We start from the raw sequence: 25,086 nt of genomic DNA on the forward strand, positions 1-25,086 counted from the left end.
TGCATTCCCACCAGCAGTGCAGGAGGGTTCCCTTTTTTCCACATCCTCGCCAGCACTTATTCTGTGTTTTGTTGATGAGCGCCATTCTGACTGGTGTGAGGTGATAATCTCATTGTGTTTTTAATTTGCCTTTCTCTAATGATTAGTGATGTTGAGCATTTTTTAATATGCCTATTGGCCATCTGTATGTCCTCTTTGGAGAAGTGTCTATTCATTTCTTTTACCCATTTTTTGATTGGATTGTTTGTCTTCCTGGTATTGAGTTTTACAAGTTCTTTATAAATTTTGGTTATTAACCTCTTATCAGACGTATTGTCAAATATGTTCTCCCATTATGTAGTTTGTCTTTTTATTCTGTGCTCATTGTCTTTAGCTGTGCAAAAGCTTTTAGTTTGATATAGTCCCATTTGTTTATCCTTTTATTTCACTTGCCTGTGGAGATAAATCGGCAAATATATTGCTGCGAGAAATGTCAGAGAGCTGACTGCTTATGTTTTCCTCTAAGATGCTTATGGTTTTACGGCTTACATTTAAGTCTTTTATCCATTTTGAGTTTATTTTTGTGAATGGTGTAAGTTGGTGGTCTAGTTTATTTTTTTGCAGGTAGCTGTCCAATTTTCCCAACACCACTTGTTGAAGAGGCTGTCTTTCTTTACTCCATTGTATGCTCTTACCTCCTTTGTCAAGATGCCTTTTATTTTTTGTGTAACTGATCTGGCTAGTGGCTAGAACTTCCAGTATTTTGTTAAATAGAAGTGGAAAAGTCGGTACCCTCACCTGAGATGGTACCCACAACCTCGGCATGTTGGAACAGCGCTCAAACCAACTGAGCTACCTGGCCAGGGCCTGTTGAGTATTTCTGCATTAATGTTTAGAAGGGATTTTGGTCTGTAGTTTTCTTGTAGTGTGTGTATCTAGCTTTGGTATCAAGGTAATGCTGGCCTTATAGAATGAATTAGAAAGTATTCCTTGCTCTAATTATTTTTGAAAAGTTTGAGATGGATTGATGCTTATTCTTTAAATGTTTGGTAGGTGAAGCCAACAGGTCCAGGGCTTTTCTTGTTAGGAGACTTTTGATTACTGATTCAGTCTCCTTACTAGATAAATAGGTATATTGAGATTTTCTGGTTTTGGGTGAGTTGTTTTCCTAGAAATTTGCCCATTTATCTAGGTTATCCAGTTTGTTAATGTACAATTGTTCATAGCACTCATATAATTCTTTTTATTTCTGTAGAATCAGTAGTAACATCCCCACTTCATTTCTAAATTGAGTCTCTTCTTTTTTTCTTAAACCGTCCAGCAAAAGGTTGTCAATTTTGTCAATATTTTCAAAGAACCAACTTTTGATTTCATTGACTTTATTGTTTTTCTATTCTCTTTTTTTTTTCTTTGTTTGTATTTTTCTGAAGTTGGAAACGGGGAGGCAGTCAGACTCCTGCCTGCACCCAACTGGGATCCACCTGGCATACCCACCAGGGGGAGATGCTCTGCCCATCTAGGGTGTTGCTGTGTTGCAGCCGGAACCATTCTAGTGCCTGAGGCGGAGGTCATAGAGCCGTCCTCAGCGCCCAGGCCAACTTTGCTTCAGTGGAGCCTTGGCTGTGGGAGGGGAAGAGAAAGATAGAAAGGAAGGAGAGGGGGAAGAGTGGAGAAGCAGATGGGCACTTCTGTGTGCCTTGACTGGGAATTGAACCCAGGACTTCCACACTCGGGCCGACACTCTACTGCTGAGTCAACCAGCCAGGGCCTTCTCTTTTTCTTTAATCTCTGCTATATTCTGTATCATTTCTTTCCTTTAGCTAGCTAAGCTTTGAGTTTAGTTTGTTCTTTTCTAGTTCCTTAAGTTGTAAAGTTAGGTTATTTGAGACCTTCCTTGTTTCTTAATTTATACATTTATAGCTATAAATATAAGTTTTTTAATCTTTTTTTTTTTTTCTTTCTAAAGCTAGAAACAGGGAGGCAGTCAGACAGACTCCCACATGCGCCCGACCGGGATCCACCCGGCACGCCCACCAGGGGGTGACGCTCTGCCCATCTGGGGCGTCGCTCTGTCGCGACCAGAGCCATTCTAGTGCCTGGGGCAGAAGCCAAGGAGCCATTCCCAGCACCTGGGCCATCTTTTGCTCTAATGGAACCTCAGCTGCGGGAGGGGAAGAGAGAGACAGAGAGGAAGGAGAGGGGGAGGGGTGGAGAAACAGATGGGCGCCTCTCCTGTGTGCCCTGGCCAGGAATCGAACCCAGGACTTCCGCATGCCAGGCCGAGCTCTACCACTGAGCCAACCGGCCAGGGCGTATAAATATAATTTTTAAAAAGTCAAGTTACATAGTAGGATGGAAAGCAATGTCCTTCTGTATCCATTTTCTTAATCCCATACCCCAGAGTCAGTCACTATTAACTGTCTAGCTGTTTATCAACTAACACTGTATGGTACTTACTGTGTGCTGTGGGCTACTAATTTATTTCATTATTTTACTCCTTACCCTATAAAGTCAATAGTATTATTATTCTCAACTTACTGATGGAAAACTAAAGCAGAACAATGTAAAGGTAACACTGTTGTGTTCCCTAGCACACTGAAGGTGATTGTAATGGCAAAGCCAGTATTTGAACTCAGGTAGTCTACTCTTGCTAATACATAAAAAACAAATAGGATTGTATTAACTACTAATAATATTAATCCAAACAAAGCAGATTATATCAATCCCCAGCTTCAAACCCTCTTAATTCAATTTAGCACCATCGACTTAAAGTATATTTTAGATTTCTATAACTATAAGAATTATAGAAATTTGTATGGAAATTTAGAAATAATTTAAAGAAAAGAGATAATGTTAAAAATCAAGTAATATCCCACTGCCCAAGGATAACCAGTGTTGTGTTTTTTTTCTAGTTTCTTCTAGCCCATTTTTCTTTGATGATAAGTGAGGTGGAACATCTCTTCGTTATATTTCTCAATTACAGTTATTTAGTGATTTAGCTCATCCTGTCCTTTGCCCGTGCCTATAGTTTTAGTCTTTCACTCAGGTATGAGCTCCCTGATCACCTGCTCTGAGGCACAGCTTCCCTTGTCCCTGTGCCCTGTGTTCTCCGTCCATCTGCCCTGTATAAATCCTTATAAAACCCACCATTTTCTGTAATTATCTTGTTTATCTATTCATATCAGCTGTATATACTCCTCACCCCTCGGGGATAATGTAAGATCCATAGGGAAGTAATCTCACCTATTTTAATTACCATTTTATTCCTAGTAATTTAAATGGTGCCCGGCATACACTGGGAATAGGGGATTAGTAAACATTTGTGGGATGAATGAATCAAAGCATACGAACTTGGAATGTGTAAAATGTCCCAAAGCTCTTGTTCAAGAGTTCTTGTCACAATGCTTTAGTTTATGGTAAAATTAGATGCACCATCAATCTGGAATGTAGATTCATAATGTCCATACCTGGTTGTTGGGCTTGGTAGATAAGCATTTTCCAAAGTAAAGAGTTTCTGTAACACAAAGGCTATTACACGCAGGCCCATCAATAACTCCAGTCTTGTACTTGTCACACTAAACACGGGAAATGAAAAAGTAGTTAACAGAAAAATGTTCACAAGAAGAAACGTAAAAATACCATAAAGAGACACTTATATTCTTTAAGAGAAGGTTCCATAATGAAAAGAATTTTGGATTTGGACAGACTAGGATCTAAATCCAAGCTCTGTTCCTCACTAGCTGTGTGATGATGAGAGGCCTTGTTGAGAGTAGGGCGTGCACAGACTTTTGAAACTTTCCCATTTAACATGGTCTGAGGTGGTATGTTACCTACACTCCAAGAATAGGGATATTCTTTTAAAAATGGCTCTAGTTTTAAAATAAATTTAAAAATAAAGTTTAAATTACCAAAATGTCTTAAAATAACAAAAATAAAGTTATCTCTGTCATCTTATCTTTGAAATCATCCAAAAACATAAAATTAAAACAAATGCAAACTCTATCTTTGATGTAATAAGGTACTGAGACACAGTAAATGAGGATGGCCTGCCAAATTCAATGAAAATAACACCAGAGTCCAGAAGTATGCCAAGATTAAATACCTGCTGTGACCTCAATTCTCAGACAAAGTTGGCAAAACACTGCATAGGTAGTACTTCTGAGGAGAAGACATCACCCTGGTTTGCAATGAAGGTTGGGGATGTGCAAAGCCTCTATCTGGCATCATGAAGTAGCAGGGCAGGCAGTGCTGAATGACAGAATCCTTAAAAATGTTATCTATGTTGGAGGTAGTCTGTTAATGAAAAAGGTTGGAAAACACTACACCATGAGCATCTCTGTAGTTGCTAGGGAGATATACAGGCTAAACCAATCTGTGTGTCTCTGTCTCACCTTTTGCACACACAACACAAACTGGACATGGCAGCTTCACTACAGCCTCATTTTACTGCTCCAATCATTCCCTACAAGTACTCAGTAATGAATAATAAGAAAAAGAAAATAAGCACGAGATCTGTGTGGCAAATCTACAAGGAAAAGGAGGAAAGGAATAGGAAAAGCAAGTGTCAGATAAATTTTCCAGAAAAATGCTGCCATGAAGCACAACAAACGTTGCTATGAATTCAAAGGACTTAATGAAACAGTTTAAAATAAGATCTCAGCAGATAGTAAGTGCTCATTAACAGCAATGATGACTTTATATAGCCAAACTTTCAAGTAAAAGGCATCAAATGTTTTTGAATATATAAGGGTCAGAAAATTGAATGTCTAGTAACATCTCTTGAACTGTTAGAGAATGAATTTCAGACAACCACAAGATGAACAGAAATGAACATGGAAGCCAGTTGAAATGCAGAATTGGGATGAAAATGACCCTGGGAATCTGTTTCTTAATAATTTTTAACACAATATCTGATAGTTATTAGATGCTTAGTACATATCAGGCACCGTTCTCATGCTATACTTTTATCATTACAACCCTGTTATATCCACAGAACCTATTATTCTATTGTAAAAATAAGGACAGAAATAATCTGTTAAGTAACTTGCTCAAGGTCACACAGCTACAAAATGGTAGGGCCAAGATTCTGACCTAGGCTGTCGTTCCAGAGCTCATTCTCTTAAGCACTATATATTGTTTGGAATGTTAACATTAGGCTATACTAGTAAAAGTAATAAAATTAAAAATCAAGAAGAGAACATGTAAGAAGATGACATGTGAAAAAGAATGTTGATTTCCTTTACTATCCAAGGTCAAAAGATAACATTACATCTAATCAAATCATAGAGATAGAAATATATTCAGAAGTATAGAGATAATCACTAGAAGAACTAATAACACACTGATTAAAATTAGGTGGAATGGGGGAGGGGGGAATGGGGGAGGGAAAGGGGGTGGGGAGGGGCACAAAGAAAACAAGATAGAAGGTGACAGAGGACAATCTGACTTTGGGTGGTGGGTATGCAACATAATTGAACGACAAGATAACCTGGACTTGTTATCTTTGAATATATGTATCCTGATTTATTGATGTCACCCCATTAAAAAAATAAAATTATTAAAAAAAAATTAGGTGGAATAAAAAAGGATAAAAGGAAGTGTAATAATTATATCACTGCTTGTAATCAGGAATAAATAGATATGGTCTAAAGAAATAAAGGATAAAGTACATTTCAAAAAGTTATAGTATAATTATATAAAGCTAACTTTAAAATTTTTTTTATTTTTATTTTTTAATTCATTTTTAGAGAGGAGAGAGAGACAGAGAGAGAGGGAGAGAGAGGAGAGAGAGACAGAGAGAGAGAAGGGGGGAGGAGCTGGAAGCATCAACTCCTATATGTGCCTTGACCAGGTAAGCCCAGGGTTTCGAACTGGCGGCCTCAGCATTCCAGGTTGATGCTTTATCCACCGCGCCACCACAGGTCAGGCCCTATAAAGCTAACTTTAAAAAAGCTAACTATAAAGATGCCAATGAAATTGGCATCTTTCCTTCTCTCCCTTCTTTCCCTCCTTCCCTCCCTCCTTTCTCTCCTTCTTTCCTTCCCTCCCTCTCTCCTTCTTTTCTTCCCTCCCTCCCTCCTTCCTTCCTTCCCTCCCTCCCTCCCTCCCTCCCTCCCTCCCTTCCTTCTTTTCTTCTTCCAAGTTTTACTTATTGGTAGAACTAAACATAATACAAAACTTCCTAAATTATCAGAAGGTAAACGCATAAAAATTTAAAGAAGTATACAATCTCTAAAGAAAGATAGAAACCAATCTTTAAGAACAGAAAGGGCCCTGGCCGGTTGGCTCAGCGGTAGAGCGTCGGCCTAGCATGCGGAGGACCCGGGTTCGATTCCCGGCCAGGGCACACAGGAGAAGCGCCCATTTGCTTCTCCACCCCTCTGCCGCGCTTTCCTCTCTGTCTCTCTCTTCCCCTCCCGCAGCCAAGGCTCCATAGGAGCAAAGATGGCCCGGGCGCTGGGGATGGCTCTGTGGCCTCTGCCCCAGGCGCTAGAGTGGCTCTGGTCGCAACATGGCGACGCCCAGGATGGGCAGAGCATCGCCCCCTGGTGGGCAGAGCTTCGCCCCTGGTGGGCGTGCCGGGTGGATCCCGGTCGGGCGCATGCGGGAGTCTGTCTGACTGTCTCTCCCTATTTCCAGCTTCAGAAAAATGAAAAGAAAAAAAAAAAAAAAAAAAAGAACAGAAAGTAGGACATTAAATGTGATAAAGAACCAAGTCATATCTGTAAATGTCAATGTGACAAGTTCACCTAAAGAATATCCTAAAAAAAAAGTGTCCAGAAAGTTGAAAATAAAAGATGGTACTGAAATGTCAGCCAAAAGCAGAGATTCAGAGATGAAGGTCAGAGGAATTCTCTCAGCCACAGAAAAACAAAGTCTCTTCTTTATATTGGTTAATTTGTTACTTCTGCTTTCTTTAGATTTTTTATAATTTGAATTTTTCGTTCATCTGGTTCTTTTCCATTTATTTATTTATTTATTTAATTTTTTTTGTATTTTTCCGAAGCTGGAAACAGGGAGGCAGTCAGACAGACTCCCGCATGCACCCGACCAGGATCATACCCAGCATGCCCACCAGTTGAGGCATCCCTCTGCCACAATCAGAGCCATTCTAGCAGCTGAGGCAGAGGCCACAGAACCATCCTCAGTTGCCCGGGCAAACTTTGGTCCAGTGGAGCCTTGACTGTGGGAGGGGAAGAGAGAGACAGAGAGGAAGGAAAGGGGGAGGGGTGGAGAAGCAGATAGGCGCTTCTCCTGTGTGCCCTGGCTGGGAATCGAACCAGGGACTCCTGCATGCCAGCTGATGCTGTACCACTGAGCCAAATGGCCAGGGCCCTTTTCCATTTATTAATGTAATTAAGAATTTATAGTCTTCTCTAAGCAGTACTTAAATTTTATCTTTATCTTTAGTTTCTGATATATTTTAAACTATATATTACTGTTATTTCCTAGATACTTAAATTTTCAATTTGCACTTTTTCTTTGATTCAAGAATTAAAATATTTAAATTTTTTCCACATAGCCCTGGCTGGTTGGCTCAGTGGTAGATCATTGGCCTGGCGTGCAGAAGTCCTGGGTTAGATTCCTGGCCAGAGCACACAGGAGAAGCGCCCATCTGCTTCTCCACCTCTACCCCCTCCTTCCTCTCTGTCTCTCTCTTCCCCTCCCGCAGCCAAGGCTCCATTGGAGCAAGGTTGACCCGGGCGCTGAGGATGGCTCCATGGCTTCTGCCTCAGGCACTAGAGTGGCTCTGGTTGCAACAGAGTGACGCCCTGGATGGGCAGAGCATCGCCCCCTGGTGGGCGTGCTGGGTGGATCCTGGTCGGGCGCATGCGGGAGTCTGTCTGACTACCTCCCCATTTTCAGCTTCAGAAAAATACAAAAAAAAAAAATTAAATTTTTTCTGGATAGATTTTTGTTAATTGCAAGTTTTATTGTATTGTAATAAGAAAATATTTTTCTGCCATTTCCATTACATGGAATATATTAAAGTTTGGGTCTACACTCCCCACAGTTTGCTGTGAGAACAGACTAGCCCTGATAGACACAGAGAGCCCTGCCCATGTGTAGAGTTAAGTGCCAACAACTAGGAACTGTTGCCCTTCAGCTCTTATTAGCAGAGAAGATCCTAAGTAAGCTCTTGGCCAGACCTGTTTTCTCCTTCAGCTATGGTTGTGACCAAGAATGCCAGGTTTCGTTTTCATAAGGGGAGCAGAGCAGTAAGTTGTAGACTCAGTTTGGAAGAGGGACCACACAGGGAGATGCTCAAATACTTACTTCCCCAGGTCAACTTTTGGGAATTTTTAGGATAGGTACAACCAATCTGGTATCTTCACTTCATAGCAGATGGCCATCAGTTTCATTGGCATCTTTCCTTCCCTCCCTTCTCCTTTCCCTTCTTCCCTCCCTCCTTCTTTCCCTCCTCCCTTCCTTCCCTCCCTCCCTCCCTCCCTCTTCCTTTTCCTTCTCCTTCCCCTTCCCCTTCCCCTTCCCCTTCCCTTTCCTTTCCTTTCCTTTCCTTTCCTTTCCTTCCTTTTTAAGATTTTACTTACTGATTTTAGGGAGAGGATAGAGAGAAAGAGAAAAGGGAGGAGGGACGGGAAGCATCAACTCTTAGTAGTTGCCTCTCAAATGTGCCTTGACCAGGCAAACCTAGAGTTTCAAACCAGCAACCTTGGCATTCTAGGTTGATTCCCTATCCACTGTGCCACCAGAGGTCAAGCATGACATGTTTCTTTATTGAGGCAAAAGTGATGGGAGTTCTGAGGCCTTACTGAGGAGCTGGAGTGAAATCTCTTGCAGGAATAGTTTAGGGTTTCTGAGGAATTAAGATTGCATATCCTCTAACCACAAAGTAATGAGAAAACAATAACAATCATGTAAAAATAAACATGGAAATGTTTGGAAACGAAAAGCACACTCCTCACTAATTTGTGGACTAATGGAGAAATCACAATGGAAATGTAGAATATGTAGAACTGACCAACAACAAAGGTAGACATGTCGAAACCTGTAGGATGCAGCTAACCCAGTTCTTAGAGGAAATATTTCAGCTTTAAATACAATGATGAAGAAACAAAGACAATATAAATACTGCCCAACTAAAGAGGCTTAAAAAATGCATTGCTATGATAACAATAACAGAGTAAGTCTCCAAAAGAAGTAAAAGAAAAAAGACCCATAGAAATTAATTTTTAAAAAGATCTATGATACCAAAAGCTTTTGAAAATGTTAACAAAAGAGAAAAATCTTTAGTAAGACTGATCATGAGAAAAAGAGGCTCAAATAAAGATGACTAGAAAAGAAAGTGATAGTGAATATTATAATTCTATAGCAACACATGTGAAATAAGCCATTTTCTAGGAAAAAAATAGAAAATCTGAATAAGACTAACAAAAAAATATCAGGTCAAGGTACAGAAGGACCTCAGGGTGCCATACAGGATTTTTTTTTTTGTATTTTTCTGAAGCTGGAAACGGGGAGAGACAGTCAGACAGACTCCCGCATGCGCCCAACTGGGATCCACCCGGCACGCCCACCAGGGGGCGACGCTCTGCCCACCAGGGGGTGATGCTCTGCCCCTCTGGGGCGCCGCTCTGTTGCGACCAGAGCCACTCTAGCGCCTGGGGCAGAGGCCAAGGAGCCATCCCCAGTGCCCGGGCCGTCTTTGCTCCAATGGAGCCTCGGCTGTGGGAGGGGAAGAGAGAGACAGAGAGGAAGGAGAGGGGAGGGGTGGAGAAGCAGATGGGGGCTTCTCCTGTGTGCCCTGGCCGGGAATCGAACCCGGGACTTCTGTACGCAAGGCCGATGCTCTACCACTGAGCCAACCAGCCAGGGCCAGGATTTTTTAAGAGTGAAAAATAGGTAACAAAAGTGTCCATCAGCTTGACCAGGCAGTGGTGCAGTGGATAGAGTGTCAGACTGGGATGCAGAGGACCCAGGTTTGAAGCTCAGAGGTCACCAGCTTGAGTGCAGGCTCACCAGCTTAAGTGCGCAGTCGCTGGCTTGACTGTGGGATCATAGACAGGACCCTATGATCATTGGCTTGAGCCCAAAGGTCGCTGGCTTGAGCAAGGGGTCAATCGCTCTGCTGTGCCCCCAGGTCAAGGCACATATGAGAAAGCAATCAATGAACAAACTAAGGAGCCTCAATGAAGAATTGATGCTTCTCATCTCTCTCCTTTCCTGTCTGTCTGTCCGTCTGCCACAAAAAAAGTGTCCATCAAGTCAATGGCTGAATAAATTGTGGTATATTCATACAATAAAATGCTATACAGTAATTAAATTGAAAGAAAATGGCCCATATACATAAGAAATGGAAAAATTTGAAAACATAATTCAAAATGGAAAAAGTTGCAGAATATGTGCAGTTGAGTATCATTTATGAAAGTTCAGGAACACACAAAGCAATGCTGTGTTATTTATATACCCGTATGCACATAGTGAAGTTATTAAAATGTGACGGCTAGTACTCACACCAAATTCAAGAGGGTGGTTACCCTCTAGAGGAGGAAGAAGACTACCAGGGAAGATGAAGAATGCTTCAACTATACTGTAATGACTCCTCTTTTTAAAAGTGAAACAAATATGGTAAAAACTTAAGATTTGTTATATATATGATAGGTACATGAGTATTTGCCATATTATTTTCTATTTGTCAACATCTATTTCATGTATATCTCTTTAATCTTTACAATCTCCCTATGAAAGTGGTACTACCATTATCTCCATATTACTGATAAAGAAACTGAGGCAAGAGAGGTTCAGAAGTGGTTAAGAAACTTGCAGAGCAAGTTAGTGGTAGTGCTGAAATCTGACTAATTCAAACCATCTGCCTCCAGAGCCTGTGCTTTTACTACTGAGGTAAGAGCCAGAATTACTTATCTTGGAGGGAATGGGCAGAGCAGGTTTAATAATGGCTGAGTCAGAGGTCTCAGGGGACCTCCTGAGACCTCCTACTCAGGGGACCTGGTCACACCCATTTCCTCTGCACAAGCAAGGCCAAGTAGAGCCAGGACTTTCATCTTTGTTTCTTTAGGACTTTACACAAAGGTCTGACATTGTCAAATGCATATAAAAGGTACTTGCTGAATGGATGAATGAAGTGTATTCCAGGTTTTTATCCAGAAATGAGGCCTTTTATTATGAAGAACTTCTGGGGTAGGACTAATATAGACATCCTCTTCCACTGTCCTGATCTTTGGCTCCTAAATCTTGAAACACTCTGTCCATAACTCTGCCCAGGTCAGGACGTAAACGTGATCCTCGCCACAATACCCATCTTCCAATGAATAATCTTAAGACTCTGTATTTCCTTCCTGAATCTATATTCTTCCTCCCTTCTTTCTTTATATTCCAAAATATAACATCATTTATGTTACTGTTATCTTCCCTGTAGAAAGGAAGGTGATTTGAAGATAGAGACACTGTCCTATTCATCTTTGAATTTCCCCTTCTAAGCATACACCGCAGAGTTTGGTATTTAAGTATCTAGTAAATGTTTATTAAACAACCACCATAAAGAACAAAGTACTAATTTTATTCTCATTGATTTTAAAACCTCATTGAGGATTAAATTAATACTTTTCCATAAAATTTAAAACAAACACAAAAAGACAAACCAGTACCTTCTCAGTAAGCTGTTAAGCAGTGAAGATCTCGCTTTCAGCTACAAGAATCACATACTTGTTTTGAGCAAAGGCCTCTAGCCAACCCTGCATCAAAGAGGCAGTCACAAAGAACAGGCTCTTCAACTTGTGGCTTCCATCATGAACCAAAAGCAAATTTCCCTCATGTTTGTATAAAAAGGATGGTTAGCCACACACTTGTTTTGTTTTTCAGACAGGGCTATATACAACTATAATCACTGTTAGTAATCTAATTAAAAAGACACAGATTATAAATAATGTTCAACTTTACAATAGGAAACTTAGGAGAAAATGTCAAAGATTTTCCTTGCCTAAGATTTTTTTATTACTATCTCTTTAATATACACCCTCCTTTCTTTGCTTGCACATACCTCATAATACCAGAAGATGGCGCTCTTTGGCTAAATTTTATAAAAACCATTTCAACTAAAGGAATAATTCCATGATCCATAGAAATTTGTACCGCACAGGCAATGACAATGAACAGATATGCACAGTACTAGGTTTTAAATAATTTTCTAAGATTCATGTTCTAAAAATGTATTTGAGGCCATCTTACTCAGGATAAAACAGCAGAGTTGGGTTCTTAATGCCCCCAAATTCTCCAAGTCTCTAGTCAGCGTCCTCATCCATGCCGTCCATCAGCTATTTAAAATCCTCACCATTCTCTGCTGTGACTCTCACTGTGTCTTCAACTTCTTGTTTTCTCCTCTCCCCTGACTTCTTTTTCTCGGCCATTAACAGTGCTCATTGCACTCTCATTTCCTCTCCCTTTACACATATACACGTTCTCCACTCTTTCCTTCCTTTCTGTTAAAATGTCTCTAATTTACTTTAAAATTCTTCAGCATACACAGTGTGGTGGTGGTGGTGGTGGTGGTGGTGTGTGTGAGCGCGCATGCGTGCGGGTGAATTTATAGTCCAAGTGCCTCTAATATCCTAATCAGGGATGTATAGGTGTTAGCTAGAGTTCTAATGAGGTAATAAGGAAACCCATGCTCCATATTTTGATCAAGACTGGTCCATTTTAAAATTTGTTAATTAGCAAATTAGGATTTTATTGGTGAAATTTGTGGCCTGTTACATAGCATGGTGAGCGCTGGCTGGGTGCCCAGTTGGTTAGAGCATCATCCCAATAATCCAAGGTTGTAGGTTTAATCCCCAGTCAGGGCACATACAAGAATCAACCAATAAACCCATAAATAAATTGAACAACAAATCAATGTTTCTCCCTCTATTTCCCTCTCTCTCTCTAAAATCAATAAATTTAAAAAGTACTAAACTGCAAGGTGAATGTTAGAAGTGGTTATTGGTGCAAATAAATGTACTTAAGACATGTGAATTGGATAAAATGTGAGACATTCCCTACCCTTTCACAAAAAGGGTATAGAATCAGTTGAAGCTGTAACTTTTATCTTTAGGGAGGTACTCAGAGCTAATCATTTTACAACAGAGGTTCTCAAACTTTAAGGAGCTTAAGAGCTCTTGGAAATCTTGTAAAAACAGACAACTGAACATCAGTCTCAGAGTTTCTGACTCATTAGGTTTTAGGTGGGGCTGAAAATTTGCATTTGTAGCAAGTTTCCAGGTGATACCAATGTTGCTGGTCAAAGAGACGACTTTTTGAGAACCACTGGTTCAGAATTTCTAGTTCCCTGATACTCAATACAAGCATCACTAGCACGCCTCTGGAGTATCGTTTCTTCAGCCTTGAGTAAATCTTTCATGCAAGTTGACAGAGATCCTAAAATGACAGAGTTAGAATTTTAATGAGTTTACAGCTTGATTATATGAATTGTTTGGTGACTACTTATAAATAAATGTCCTGAATAAATGCATATATAGGTAGCAGAAATAATTTTCATTATAACCTAGGTATTTGGTTGTGTGGGAGTATTACTACTCACCTATATCAAACATTTTCAGTGGTTACCATTATATCTCTTTCTTTCTCTCTCTCCTCCTCTCCTCTCCCTCTCCCTCTCCCTCTCCCTCTCCCTCTCCCTCTCCCTCTCCCTCTCCCTCTCCCTCTCCCTCTCCCTCTCCCTCTCCCTCTCCCTCTCCCTCTCCCTCTCCCTCTCCCTCTCCCTCTCCCTCTCCGTCTCCCCCTCCCTCTCCCTCTCCATTCCCCTCCCCTCCCCTCCCCTCCCCTCCCCTCCCCTCCCCTCCCCTCCCCTCCCCTCCCCTCCCCTCCCCTCCCCTCCCCTCCCCTCCCCTCCCCTCCCCTCCCCTCCCCTCCTCTCCTGCTCTCTCCTCTCTCCTCTCTCTCCTCTCTTTCTTTTTTACCATTATCTTTCAAAATAGAATCTAAGGAGCATGCATAGCCAAACTGGATTAGGTTGGTTTAAAACAATTTCCCAGCCAAAAGGCAGAAGCAACCCAAGGGTCCATCAGTGGATGAATGGATAAACAAAATGTTGCATATCCATACAATGGAATATTGTTCAGCCTTATAAAGGAAAGAAATTCTGACACATGCTACAGTATGGATGAAACTTTAGGATATTATGCTAAGTGAAATAAGCCAGTCACAAAAAGACAAATATTGTGTGATTACACTTATGAGGTCTTTAAAGTAGTCATATCCATAGGAACAGAAAATGGAAGGGTGAATGCTGGGTCCTGTGGGGGAGGGAGAATGGGAGCTGTTTAATGGGTATAGAGTTTCAGTTTTGCAAGATGAAAAAGTTATGGAGACTGGTTGCACACAATGTGAATATACTGAATACTACTGAACTGTACACTTGAAAATGTAGTAAGATGCATTATGTAAAACAGTATGGACATTCCTCAAGAAATTAAAAATAGAACTACCATGTAATCCAGTAATTCCACTTGTGGGTATTTATCCAAAGAAAATGAAAACACTAACTCGAAAAGATATCTGCACCTCCAAATTCATTGCAGCATTGTTTACAATAGCCAAGATCCTGGTTTTTGTTTTGCTTTGTTTGTTGGAACACTACTCCCAGTCTCAATCATATTCTTCTCGTCTATTTTTCCCACATTCTCTACTACTCTGTAAGCATCTTCAGGTTGGGGCATGTCTTATCTCTCTAACTTACCTTCTATGCTAGTAAGCACAGAACTAAAATGATATGGTGTTTTATTACCGGTTTGTTTCTTCTGAATTGGCTTTCACTCTTAGTCTCTGTACTGCTCTTCGGGAACGATGCAATGATTATTACAATGGCACCACTTGTCTCAGGGTCACGGTGAACATCACATGATGTAAGAGTGCAGCATAACACATGAAGGCCACCACAAATATTATTGTAGTGTAACCAGTAAATTGTCCTTAGAATAAACCTTATGTTTGTTAAGATTTGACATAACCTTGTTCAGTAAATATTTTTCTATAACTTCACAAAGAAAATATTAGCAACCTAACTCAAGCTGGCACAAAGAAAGACTGTATTTTTCTTCAAAGGAAAAACTTAAGCTTGTACTTAAGAAACAGTATGTTACAAGTGGATTGGTTTCAATATGTTTTAAAAATATAGGATAATGGAACAAAATGAACCTCTGGAGTCAAATAATAATTGATTGTAACCAGATGCAAAGCTAAATGCAATTATTAGTTATGTATTGCTATGGAACTGAAAACATGGTTTTAAATATATTAAATTTAGTATATGTTAAGCTAGTTGTTTGAAGCACAAAACATCATCTCTGGAAATTAAATCTTAAAAGAGACTGTAATAAAATTTAGAGGCCCTTTCATCTTTTAATGCTTCAATTTGAAAGCACATGTTCATATAATAATCACAAAGGTTCACCAGAATGGCACAGTGAGTGATCCTCATTAGTACCCAGGTGGAGCTGCACTCGGATTGTAGAGGAACATGCCAGAAATATCAATATTAAACAATGTGGTTCTGAAAATCATATAGTAGGAAAATTTTCTCTCCCTCACCTTTTCCCTTTTTTAAAGAACCTAGCAAACTAGAGTCAAGCTGTACATAATTTCTTTATGATTATGCTCCAAATAAGACTTGCTGAAACAATAAGTGGATTAGTGATTTTCTATGATCACAGAAAATGTATGATATCGTGAGTTATATAACATTACAATTAGGTTGGTTTAAAAAAAAAAAAGCCTGACCTGTGGTGGCACAGTGGATCAAGCATCGACCTAGAATGCTGAGGTTGCTGGTTCAAAACCCTGGGCTTGCCCAGTCAAGGCACATGGGAGTTGATGCTTCCTGCTCCTCCCCCCTTCTCTCTCTCTCTCTCTCTCTCTCTCTCATCTCTAAAATGAATAAATAAATAAAAATAATTAAAATTTAAAAAAGAGAGAGAAAATCACAACTGGAAAAACGTGGATCCTTCCAAGCACATCTAATTAGGGTTAGTTCCTGGTCGTTCTCCATGTCAGAGCTGCCTTTAAACACAGGGCAGGACCCGGGTCCCATTCCTCACGACTCCCACAAGTGAACGGTGGTCTCCATTTCCCTTCTTGGAAGTTTTAAAAGCCTATTATGCATTTTACTAGACTCAATTTCTTTTCTTTTCTTTTTTCTTTCTTTTTTTTTTTTTGTATTTTTCTGAAGCTGGAAACGGGGAGAGACAGTCAGACAGACTCCCGCACTCGCCCGACCGGGATCCACCGGGCACGCCCACCAGGGGCGAAGCTCTGCCCACCAGGGGGCGATGCTCTGCCCCTCCGGGGCATCGTTCTGCCGTGACCAGAGCCACTCCAGCGCCTGGGGCAGAGGCCAAGGAGCCATCCCCAGCGCCCGGGCCATCTTTGCTAGACTCAATTTCTAACTAATGGATATGGCAGTGGAAAGTTTTATACTTTTATTAAAAACTGTAAACAAAAAAAACCTTGAATTCAAATTGTAAATCAATGTACAATGTGCAAAATTAATCCCAATTTTGTCTCCTAGCTTCCTATAAACTTAGATAAATTAAGAATCCCATTAACGGCCCTGGCCGGTTGGCTCAGCGGTAGAGCGTCGGCCTGGCGTGTGGGGGACCCGGGTTCGATTCCCGGCCAAGGCACATAGGAGAAGCGCCCATTTGCTTCTCCACCCCCGCCCCCCCTCCCTCCTCTCTGTCTCTCTCTTCCCCTCCCGCAGCGAGGCTCCATTGGAGCAAAAGATGGCCCGGGTGCTGGGGATGGCTCCTTGGCCTCTGCCCCAGGCGCTAGAGTGGCTCTGGTCGCAGCAGAGCGACGCCCTGGAGGGGCAGAGCATCGCCCCCTGGTGGGCAGAGCTTCGCCCCTGGTGGGCGAGCCGGGTAGATCCCGGTCGGGCGCATGCGGGAGTCTGTCTGTCTCTCCCCGTTTCCAGCTTCAGAAAGAAAAAAAAAAAAAAAAAAGAATCCCATTAACCTTATAACGACTTTTAACAAAAAGGTATCCATTGATCAGAGAAAACATCTCAGGGAAATTACAGTAATGTTCTATAATGATTTCCAATGTTGAAATTACAATAGACTTAATTACAAAGAGACTAATACACAAGACTTCATAATTTATATGAAATACATACCTGATTTGTTTAAGAGTCTAAGTTTTGGTTTCTTTAAAATTTACAATAAAAGAGGAAAATATATTAATTTACAGGCAGCCAAAACGAACAAAGCTGTAAATTCAGTGGCTACTCATGCATGATTTTGGGATTCTCGGATCTAATGTTAATCAGCATCTTGCTTATTGAGATAATAGTGCTAAGGCAAGCCAGGTTTGTAATTAAAAGGAGAAAGACACTCCTCAGTGCCTGTACAAACTCCTCCTATTCTATGAGGCCCTGCAGAACTTCTATTTCCTCTGTGAAGTCTTTCTCTACTATTCTGTCCACTATATTCATTGAAGCTTTCTCAATAAATTTTTGTAGTACAACTATAGTACAAACTGAATAATTTTAACCTGATGTGATGATCTTTGGATGGGTCAACTTGGCTACCCTATAGTCCCCAGTTAATGAAGCAAACAATAATCTAGGTGTTTCTGTGAAGATATTTTGTAGATGTAATTAAAGTCCATAAACAATTGACTTTAAGAAAGATTATCCTAGATAGACTGGATAGGCCTGATGCAATTAGTTGAAGGTCCTTAAGAGAATTGCTGAGCCTTCCCTGATAAATTCTATCTGTGGATAGCTGCTTCAGCCTGTACCCAAAGTTCCAGACTTCCTTCTTGAAAGCCCACCCTATAGATTTTGAACTTGCCTAGCCAACCCCTACAATTGGGTAAGCCAATTATTAGTAATAAACCTCTCTCTCTTTAAAAAAAAATTGAGATACAATTGACATATTATATTAGTTTCAGTTGTACAACATAATAATTTGATATTTGTATATACAGGTGTTCCTCAACTCATGATGGGGTTACATCCTGATAAACCCATTGTACTGAAAACATCACCAGCCTGGTCTGTGGTGGCACAGTGGAGAAACCACCAACCTGGAATGCTGAGGTTCAAAACCCTGGGCTCGCCCGATCAAGGCACATGTGACAATCAATTTTTCAGTTGTTGCGTTGAACAACTAAAGTGCAGCAACTACGAGTTGATACTTCTCACTCACCCCAACCTCCTTTCTCTGTAAAATCAATAAATAAAATCTTTAAAGAATTAATTAAAAAAGAAAATATCACTAAATTGAAAATGTGTTTAATACACCTAACCTACAGAATATCACAGCATAGCCCCGTCTACTTTATTTATTTATTTATTTATTTATTTATTTTTTATTCATTTTAGAGAGGAGAGAGAGAGGGAGGGAGAGAGAGACAGGGGGAGGAGCTGGAAGCATCAACTCCCATATGTGCCTTGACCAGGCAAGCCCAGGGTTTCGAACCAGCGACCTCAGCATTTCCAGGTCGATGCTTTATCCACTGCACCACCACAGGTCAGGCCAGCCCCGTCTACTTTAAACATGCTCAGAACACTTATATTAGCCTACAATGGGAAAAAATCATCTAACAAAAATCCAATGAAGTGTTGGAGTATCTTGTAATTTATGATGTGCATTGATTTCTCAATCATAATGTTGAAAAATCATAAGTTGAATCAACATAAATTGCAGACCATCTATATTATGAAATATTCACAACAATAAGTATGGTTAACATCCATCACCTTACAAAGTTAAAAAATTTATTTCTTATAACTTTTAAATCTACTCTCGGCAACTTTCAAATATATAGTACAGTATTATTAAACTTTTAATACATAAACTCATATTATCCTCACAACCATTTGATTAGACATGTAGTATTATTAATCTTCACTTTACAGAAGCTAACTAACTTGCCCGAGCTTATACAGCTAAGGAACAGCAAAGGTAGAACTCAAACCGGACGTTCTTTTATTCCAATACTTATGCTTTTAACCACTACAATAGCTAGGACTCCCTCACACACATATGGAGAGAGTGGAAAAAAGAGACAAATGTACAGAGAAAAAGAAAGGTATGTAAGCTGAGACATAATTTTTAAACACAAGTAAACTGCTTATCACATTCTGTTGATCACTCGTCATCCCTAACTCCTAAAATGATAATCTCATCTTGGAGGCAAAGTTCTGATTGGTATAATCACAGTGATCCTCTGGCACAGTGGTAGGATTCAGCTGGTTCGCACTGGTTTGGCAGAATCGATACTTAATTTTTTGTTGAGTTCAGTGAACTACTTGTTAAAATGGCACTTGTAATCAGGGTTCTCTGAGGTGGGCACCTGGGCAGCTACCCAGTGTGGTAATCACAAATTTACATTCCTTACTCTTTTTTAACTTTCATCAGTGCAACAACATATTCTAAGCGCCCGTAGTAATGTTCATTCTATCCATAGGTGAAAAAATTGCAAGTGAGGATGGCAATCAAGAAGTAATATGGGGCCTTGGCCAGTTGATTCAGTGGTAGAGCGTCGGCCCAGCGTATGGAAGTCCCAGGTTTGATTCCTAGTCAGGGCACACAGGAGAAGCGCCCATTTGCTTCTCTACCATCCCCCCTTTTCTTTCTCTCTCTTTCTCTCTTCCCCTCCCGCAGCCAAGGCTCCACTGGAGCAAAGTTGGCCCAGGCCCTGAGGAAGGGTCCATGGCCTCTGCCTCAGGTGCTAGAATGACTCCAGCTGCAACACAGCAACGCCCCAGATGGGCAGAGCATCCCCCCCTGGTGGGCATGCCCGGTGGATCCCTGTCGGGTGCATGCGAGAGTCTGTCTGACTGCCTCCCTGCTTCTCACTTCAGAAAAAACCAAAAAGAAAGCAGCAATATGGAAATATCTTTAACAGCTTTATTGTTCTTGTCAGGTATTATTTAATTAAAAAAGGCTTTTTTTAATTCATTTTAGGGGGGGGTAGCAGGAAGCATCAACTCCCATATGTGCTTTGATCAGACAAGTGCAGGGTTTTGAACCAGCAACCTCAGCGTTCCAGGTGGACGCTTTATCCACTGCGCCACCACAGGTCAGGCTATTTAAATTTTTTTTTTTGTGTGTGTGGCAGAGACAGAGAGAGTCAGAGAGAGAGACAGACAGGAAGGGAGAAAGAGAGATGAGAAACATCAATTCTTCATTGCGGCTCCTTAGTTGTTCATTGATTGATTTCTCATATGTGCCTTGACCGGGGAGGGGGGGGGCTACAGCAGACCGAGTGACCCCTTGTTCGAGCCAGCGACCTTGGGCTCAAGCTGGTGAGCCTTGCTCAAACCAAATGAGCCCGAGCTCAAGCTGGTGACCTTGGGGTTTCAAACCTGGGTCTTCCACATCCCAGTCTGACGCTCTATCCACTGCGCCACTGCCTGGTCAGGCTTAATATTTTTTTTTTCTGTATTTCTAAATTTTTTTTTATTATAATTTTATTTTTTTAATGGGGTGACATCAATAAATCAGGATACATATATTCAAAGATAACATGTCCAGGTTATCTTGTCGTTCAATTATGTTGCATACCCATCACCCAAAGTCAGATTGTCCTCTGTCACCTTCTATCTAGTTTTCTTTGTGCCCCTCCCCCTCCCCTTTTCCCTCTCCCTCTCCCCGCTCCCCCTGTAACCACCACACTCTTATCAATGTCTCTTAGTCTCACTTTTATGTCCCACCTACGTATGGAATAATGCAGTTCCTGGTTTTTTCTGATTTACTTATTTCACTTCGTATAATGTTATCAAGATCCCACCATTTTGCTGTAAATGATCCGATGTCATCATTTCTTATGGCTGAGTAGTATTCCATAGTGTATATGTGCCACATCTTCTTTATCCAGTCATCTATTGACAGGCTTTTTGGTTGTTTCCATGTCCTGGCCACTGTGAACAATGCTGCAATGAACATGGGGCTGCATGTGTCTTTGCGTATCAATGTTTCTGAGTTTTGGGGGTTTATACCCAGTAGACTAGGGATTGCTGGGTCATAAGGTAGTTCTATTTTCAGTTTTTTGAGGAACCACCATACTTTCTTCCATAATGGTTGTACTACTTTACATTTCCACCAACAGTGAATGAGGGTTCCTTTTTCTCCACAGCCTCTCCAACATTTGCTATTACCTGTCTTTTTTTTTTTTTTTTTTCATTTTTCTGAAGCTGGAAACAGGGAGAGACAGTCATACAGACTCCCGCATGCGCCCGACCGGGATCCACCCGGCACGCCCACCAGGAGCGACGCTCTGCCCGCCAGGGGGCGATGCTCTGCCCATCCTGGGCGTCGCCATGTTGCCACCAGAGCCACTCTAGCGCCTGAGGCAGAGGCCACAGAGCCATCCCCAGCGCCCGGGCCATCTTTGCTCCAATGGAGCCTTGGCTGCGGGAGGGGAAGAAAGAGACAGAGAGGAAGGCGCGGCGGAGGGGTGGAGAAGCAAATGGGCGCTTCTCCTGTGTGCCCTGGCCGGGAATCGAACCCGGGTCCTCCACACGCTAGGCCGACGCTCTACCGCTGAGCCAACCGGCCAGGGCCCCCTGTTTTATTAATAATAGCTAATCTAACAGGTGTGAGGTGGTATCTCATTGCAGTTTTGATTTGCATTTCTCTAATAACTAAAGAAGATGAGCATCTTTTCATATATCTGTTGGCCATTTGTATTTCTTCCTGGGAGAAGTGTCTGTTCATGTCCTCTTCCCATTTTTTTATTGGATTGTTTGTTTGTTGTTGAATTTCATGAGTTCTTTGTATATTTTGGATATTAGGCCCTTATCTGAGCTGCTGTTTGAAAATAACATTTCCCATTTAGTTGGCTGTCTGTTTATTTTGTTATCAGTTTCTCTTGCTGAGCAAAAACTTCTTAGTCTGATATAGTCCCATTCATTAATTTTTGCCTTCACTTCTCTTGCCTGTGGAGTCAAATTCATAAAATGCTCTTTAAAACCCAGGTCCATGAGTTTAGTACCTATGTCTTCTTCTATGTACTTAATTGTTTCAGGTCTTATGTTTAGATCTTGGATCCATTTTGAGTTAATTTTAGTACAGGGGGACAAACTGTAGTCCAGTTTCATTCTTTTGCATGTGGCTTTCCAGTTTTCCCAGCACCATTTATTGAAGAGGCTTTCTTTTCTCCATTGTGTGTTCTTGGCCCCTTTATCAAAAATTATTTGACAATATATATGTGGTTTTATTTCTGGGTTTTCTATTCTGTTCCATTGGTCTGAGTGTCTATTTTTCTGCCAATACCATGCTGTTTTGATTGTCGTGGCCCTATAATATAGTTTGAAGTCAGGTATTGTAATGCCCCCAGCTTCATTCTTTTTCTTTAGGATTGCTTTGGCTATTCGGGGTTTTTTATAGTTCCATATAAATCTGATTATTTTTTGCTCTATTTCTTTAAAAAATGTCATTGGAATTTTGATGGGAATTGCATTAAATTTGTATATTGCTTTGGGTAATATGGCCATCTTGATTATATTTATTCTTCCTAACCAAGAACAAGGAATATTCTTCCATCTCATTATATCTTTTTCGATTTCCCTTAACAATGGTTTATAGTTTTCATTATATAAGTCCTTTACATTCTTTGTTATGTTTATTCCTAAGTATTTTATTTTTTTTGTTGCAATTGTGAAGGGGATTATTCTTTTGAGTTCGTTCTCAAATGTTTCATTGTTGGCATATAGAAAGGCTATTGACTTCTGTATGTTAATTTTGTATCCTGCAACCTTACTGTATTGGCTTATTGTTTCTAGTAGTCTTTTTGTGGATTCTTTGGGGTTTTCGATGTATAGGATCATATCATCTGCAAAAAGTGATATGTTGTTGTATTCGATTTGCTAGTATTTTGTTTAGTATTTTAGCATCTGTATTCATTAGAGATATTGGTCTATAGTTTTCTTTTTTTTGTGCCATCCTTGCCTGGTTTTGGTATGAGGGTTATGTTGGCCTCATAAAATGTGTTTGGAAGTATTGCTTCTTCTTCAATTTTTTCGAAGACTTTCAGTAGAATAGGAACCAAGTCTTCTTTGAATGTTTGATAAAATTCACTGGTATAGCCGTCTGGGCCTGGACTTTTATTTTTGGGGAGGTTTTTAATGGTTTTTTCTATTTCTTCTCTACTAATAGGTTTGTTTAGGCTTTCTGCTTCTTGACTCAGTCTAGGAAGGTTGTATTGTTCTAAGAATTTATCCATTTCTTCTAGGTTGTTGAATTTAGTGGCATAAAGTTTTTCATAGTATTCTACAATAATTCTTTGTATATCTACGGTGTCCGTGGTGATTTCTCCTCTTTCATTTTGGATTTTGTTTATATGAGTTCTTTCTCTTTTTTCCTTGGTAAGTCTTGCCAAGGGTTTGTCAATTTTGTTAATCTTTTCAAAGAACCAGCTCCTTGTTCTATTAATTTTTTCTATAGTTTTTCTGTTCTCTATTTCATTTATTTCTGCTCTGATTTTTATTATCTCCTTTCTTCAGCTGGTTTTGGGTTGTCTTTGTTCTTCTTTTTCTAGTTCCTTAAGGTGTGAAGTTAAGTGGTTCACTTGGGCTCTCTCTTGTTCATATATGCCTGAAGTGATATGAACTTCCCTCTTATCACTGCTTTTGCTGCATCCCATAGATTCTGATATGTCGTATTGTCATTTTCATTTGTCTGTATATATCTTTTGATCTCTGCACTTATTTCTTCTTTGACCCATTCATTTTTTAAAAGTATGTTGTTTAGTTTCCACATTTTTGTGGGATTTTTTTCCTCTTTTTTGCAGTTGAATTCTAGTTTCAAGGCTTTATGATCAGAAAATATGCTTGATACAACTTCGATTTTTCTGAATTTGCTGATGTTGTTTTTGTGGCCCAACATATGGTCAATTCTTGAGAATGATCCATGTAATCTGGAGAAAAAAGTATACTCAGTCACTTTGGGATGAAATGTCCTGTAGATGTCTATCATATCCAGGTGCTCTAGTGTTTTGTTTAAGGCCAATATATCTTTGTTGATTCTCTGTTTGGATGACCAATCTAGAGCCGTCAGCGGTGTATTGAGGTCTCCAAATATGATTGTATTTTTGTCAGTTTTTGTTTTAAGGTCAATAAGTAGCTGTCTTATATATTTTGGTGCTCCTTGGTTTGGTGCATATATATTAAGAATTGTTATGTCTTCTTGATTCAGTGTCCCCTTAGCCATTATGAAATGGCCATTTTTATCTCTGAGTACTTTTGCTGTCTTGTAGTCAGCATTATCAGATATGAGTATTGCTACGCCTGCTTCTTTTTGGATGTTATTTGCTTGGAGTATTGTTTTCCAGCCTTTCACTTTGAATTTGTTTTTATCCTTGTTACTTAGATGAGTTTCTTGTAGGCAGCATACAGTTGGATTTTCTTTTTTAATCCATTCTGCTACTCTGTGCCTTTTTATTGGTGAGTTTAATCCATTTACATTTAGTGTAATTATTGACACTTGTGAGTTCCCTATTGCCATTTTATAGATTGCTTTCTGTTAGTTTTGTGTCTTGTTTGATCCTTCTCTTTCATCTTTCTATCTTTTGTTTTTATTTGGTTGTATTCCATACATCTTTCCTCTGTTGCTATCTTTTTTAAATCATGTGCTTCTGTGGTGGTTTTTTCAATGGTGGTTACCTTTAAGTAATGAAAAGGGTTCCTACCCTGTTCATTGTAGTGCACTATTTTGTGAGTACTTTTGCACTCCATTGTCCTTTGCTACTGTTAATCTCTATCCTCTCCTCCCCCTTTCTTTTTGTTGTTGTCACAGTTTAAATTTGGTTTTATTGTGTTCTTCTTGGAGCTTTTACTTGTGGCTTTGTTTTTTTTTTGTTCTTTGTATGTGATTGGAGAACCCCCTTTAGTAATTCCTGGAGTGGGGGTTTTCTGATGAGAAATTCCCTCATATTTTCTGTATCTGTGAATGTTTTTATTTCTCCTTCATATTTGAAGGATAGCTTTGATGGGTATAGTATTTGTGGCTGAAAGTTCCTCTCTTTTAGGACTTTAAATATTGGGATCCACTCTCTTTTAGCTTGTAGAGTTTCTGTTGAGAAATCGGATGATTATCTAATGGGCCTTCCTTTATATGTTGTATTCTT

At 40.2% G+C, this 25,086-nt stretch overlaps 1 protein-coding gene and 1 non-coding gene across 3 annotated transcripts in view; both read right to left on the reverse strand.

Annotated features, from left to right (window-relative positions):
• The window catches only part of DIPK1A (divergent protein kinase domain 1A), a 131,927-nt gene that overhangs the window by 7,788 nt on the left and 99,053 nt on the right, over nt 1-25,086 (reverse strand). The window contains exon 3 of one of the 2 annotated variants that reach the window (XM_066268683.1): nt 3,447-3,554. The exons of the other annotated variant lie outside the window; for it this stretch is intronic. Within the exon in view, the coding sequence (XP_066124780.1) occupies nt 3,447-3,554 (108 nt within the window). The remainder of the gene's footprint in view (nt 1-3,446; nt 3,555-25,086) is intronic. 2 annotated transcript variants of the gene reach the window in all.
• Nucleotides 9,742-9,817, reverse strand: TRNAA-UGC (transfer RNA alanine (anticodon UGC)). Its single transcript has one exon. It is a non-coding gene; the product is annotated as a tRNA-Ala (tRNA).

This window comes from Saccopteryx bilineata, chromosome 3 (assembly GCF_036850765.1).
Source record: "Saccopteryx bilineata isolate mSacBil1 chromosome 3, mSacBil1_pri_phased_curated, whole genome shotgun sequence".
Classification (NCBI taxonomy): Eukaryota; Metazoa; Chordata; class Mammalia; order Chiroptera; family Emballonuridae; genus Saccopteryx; species Saccopteryx bilineata.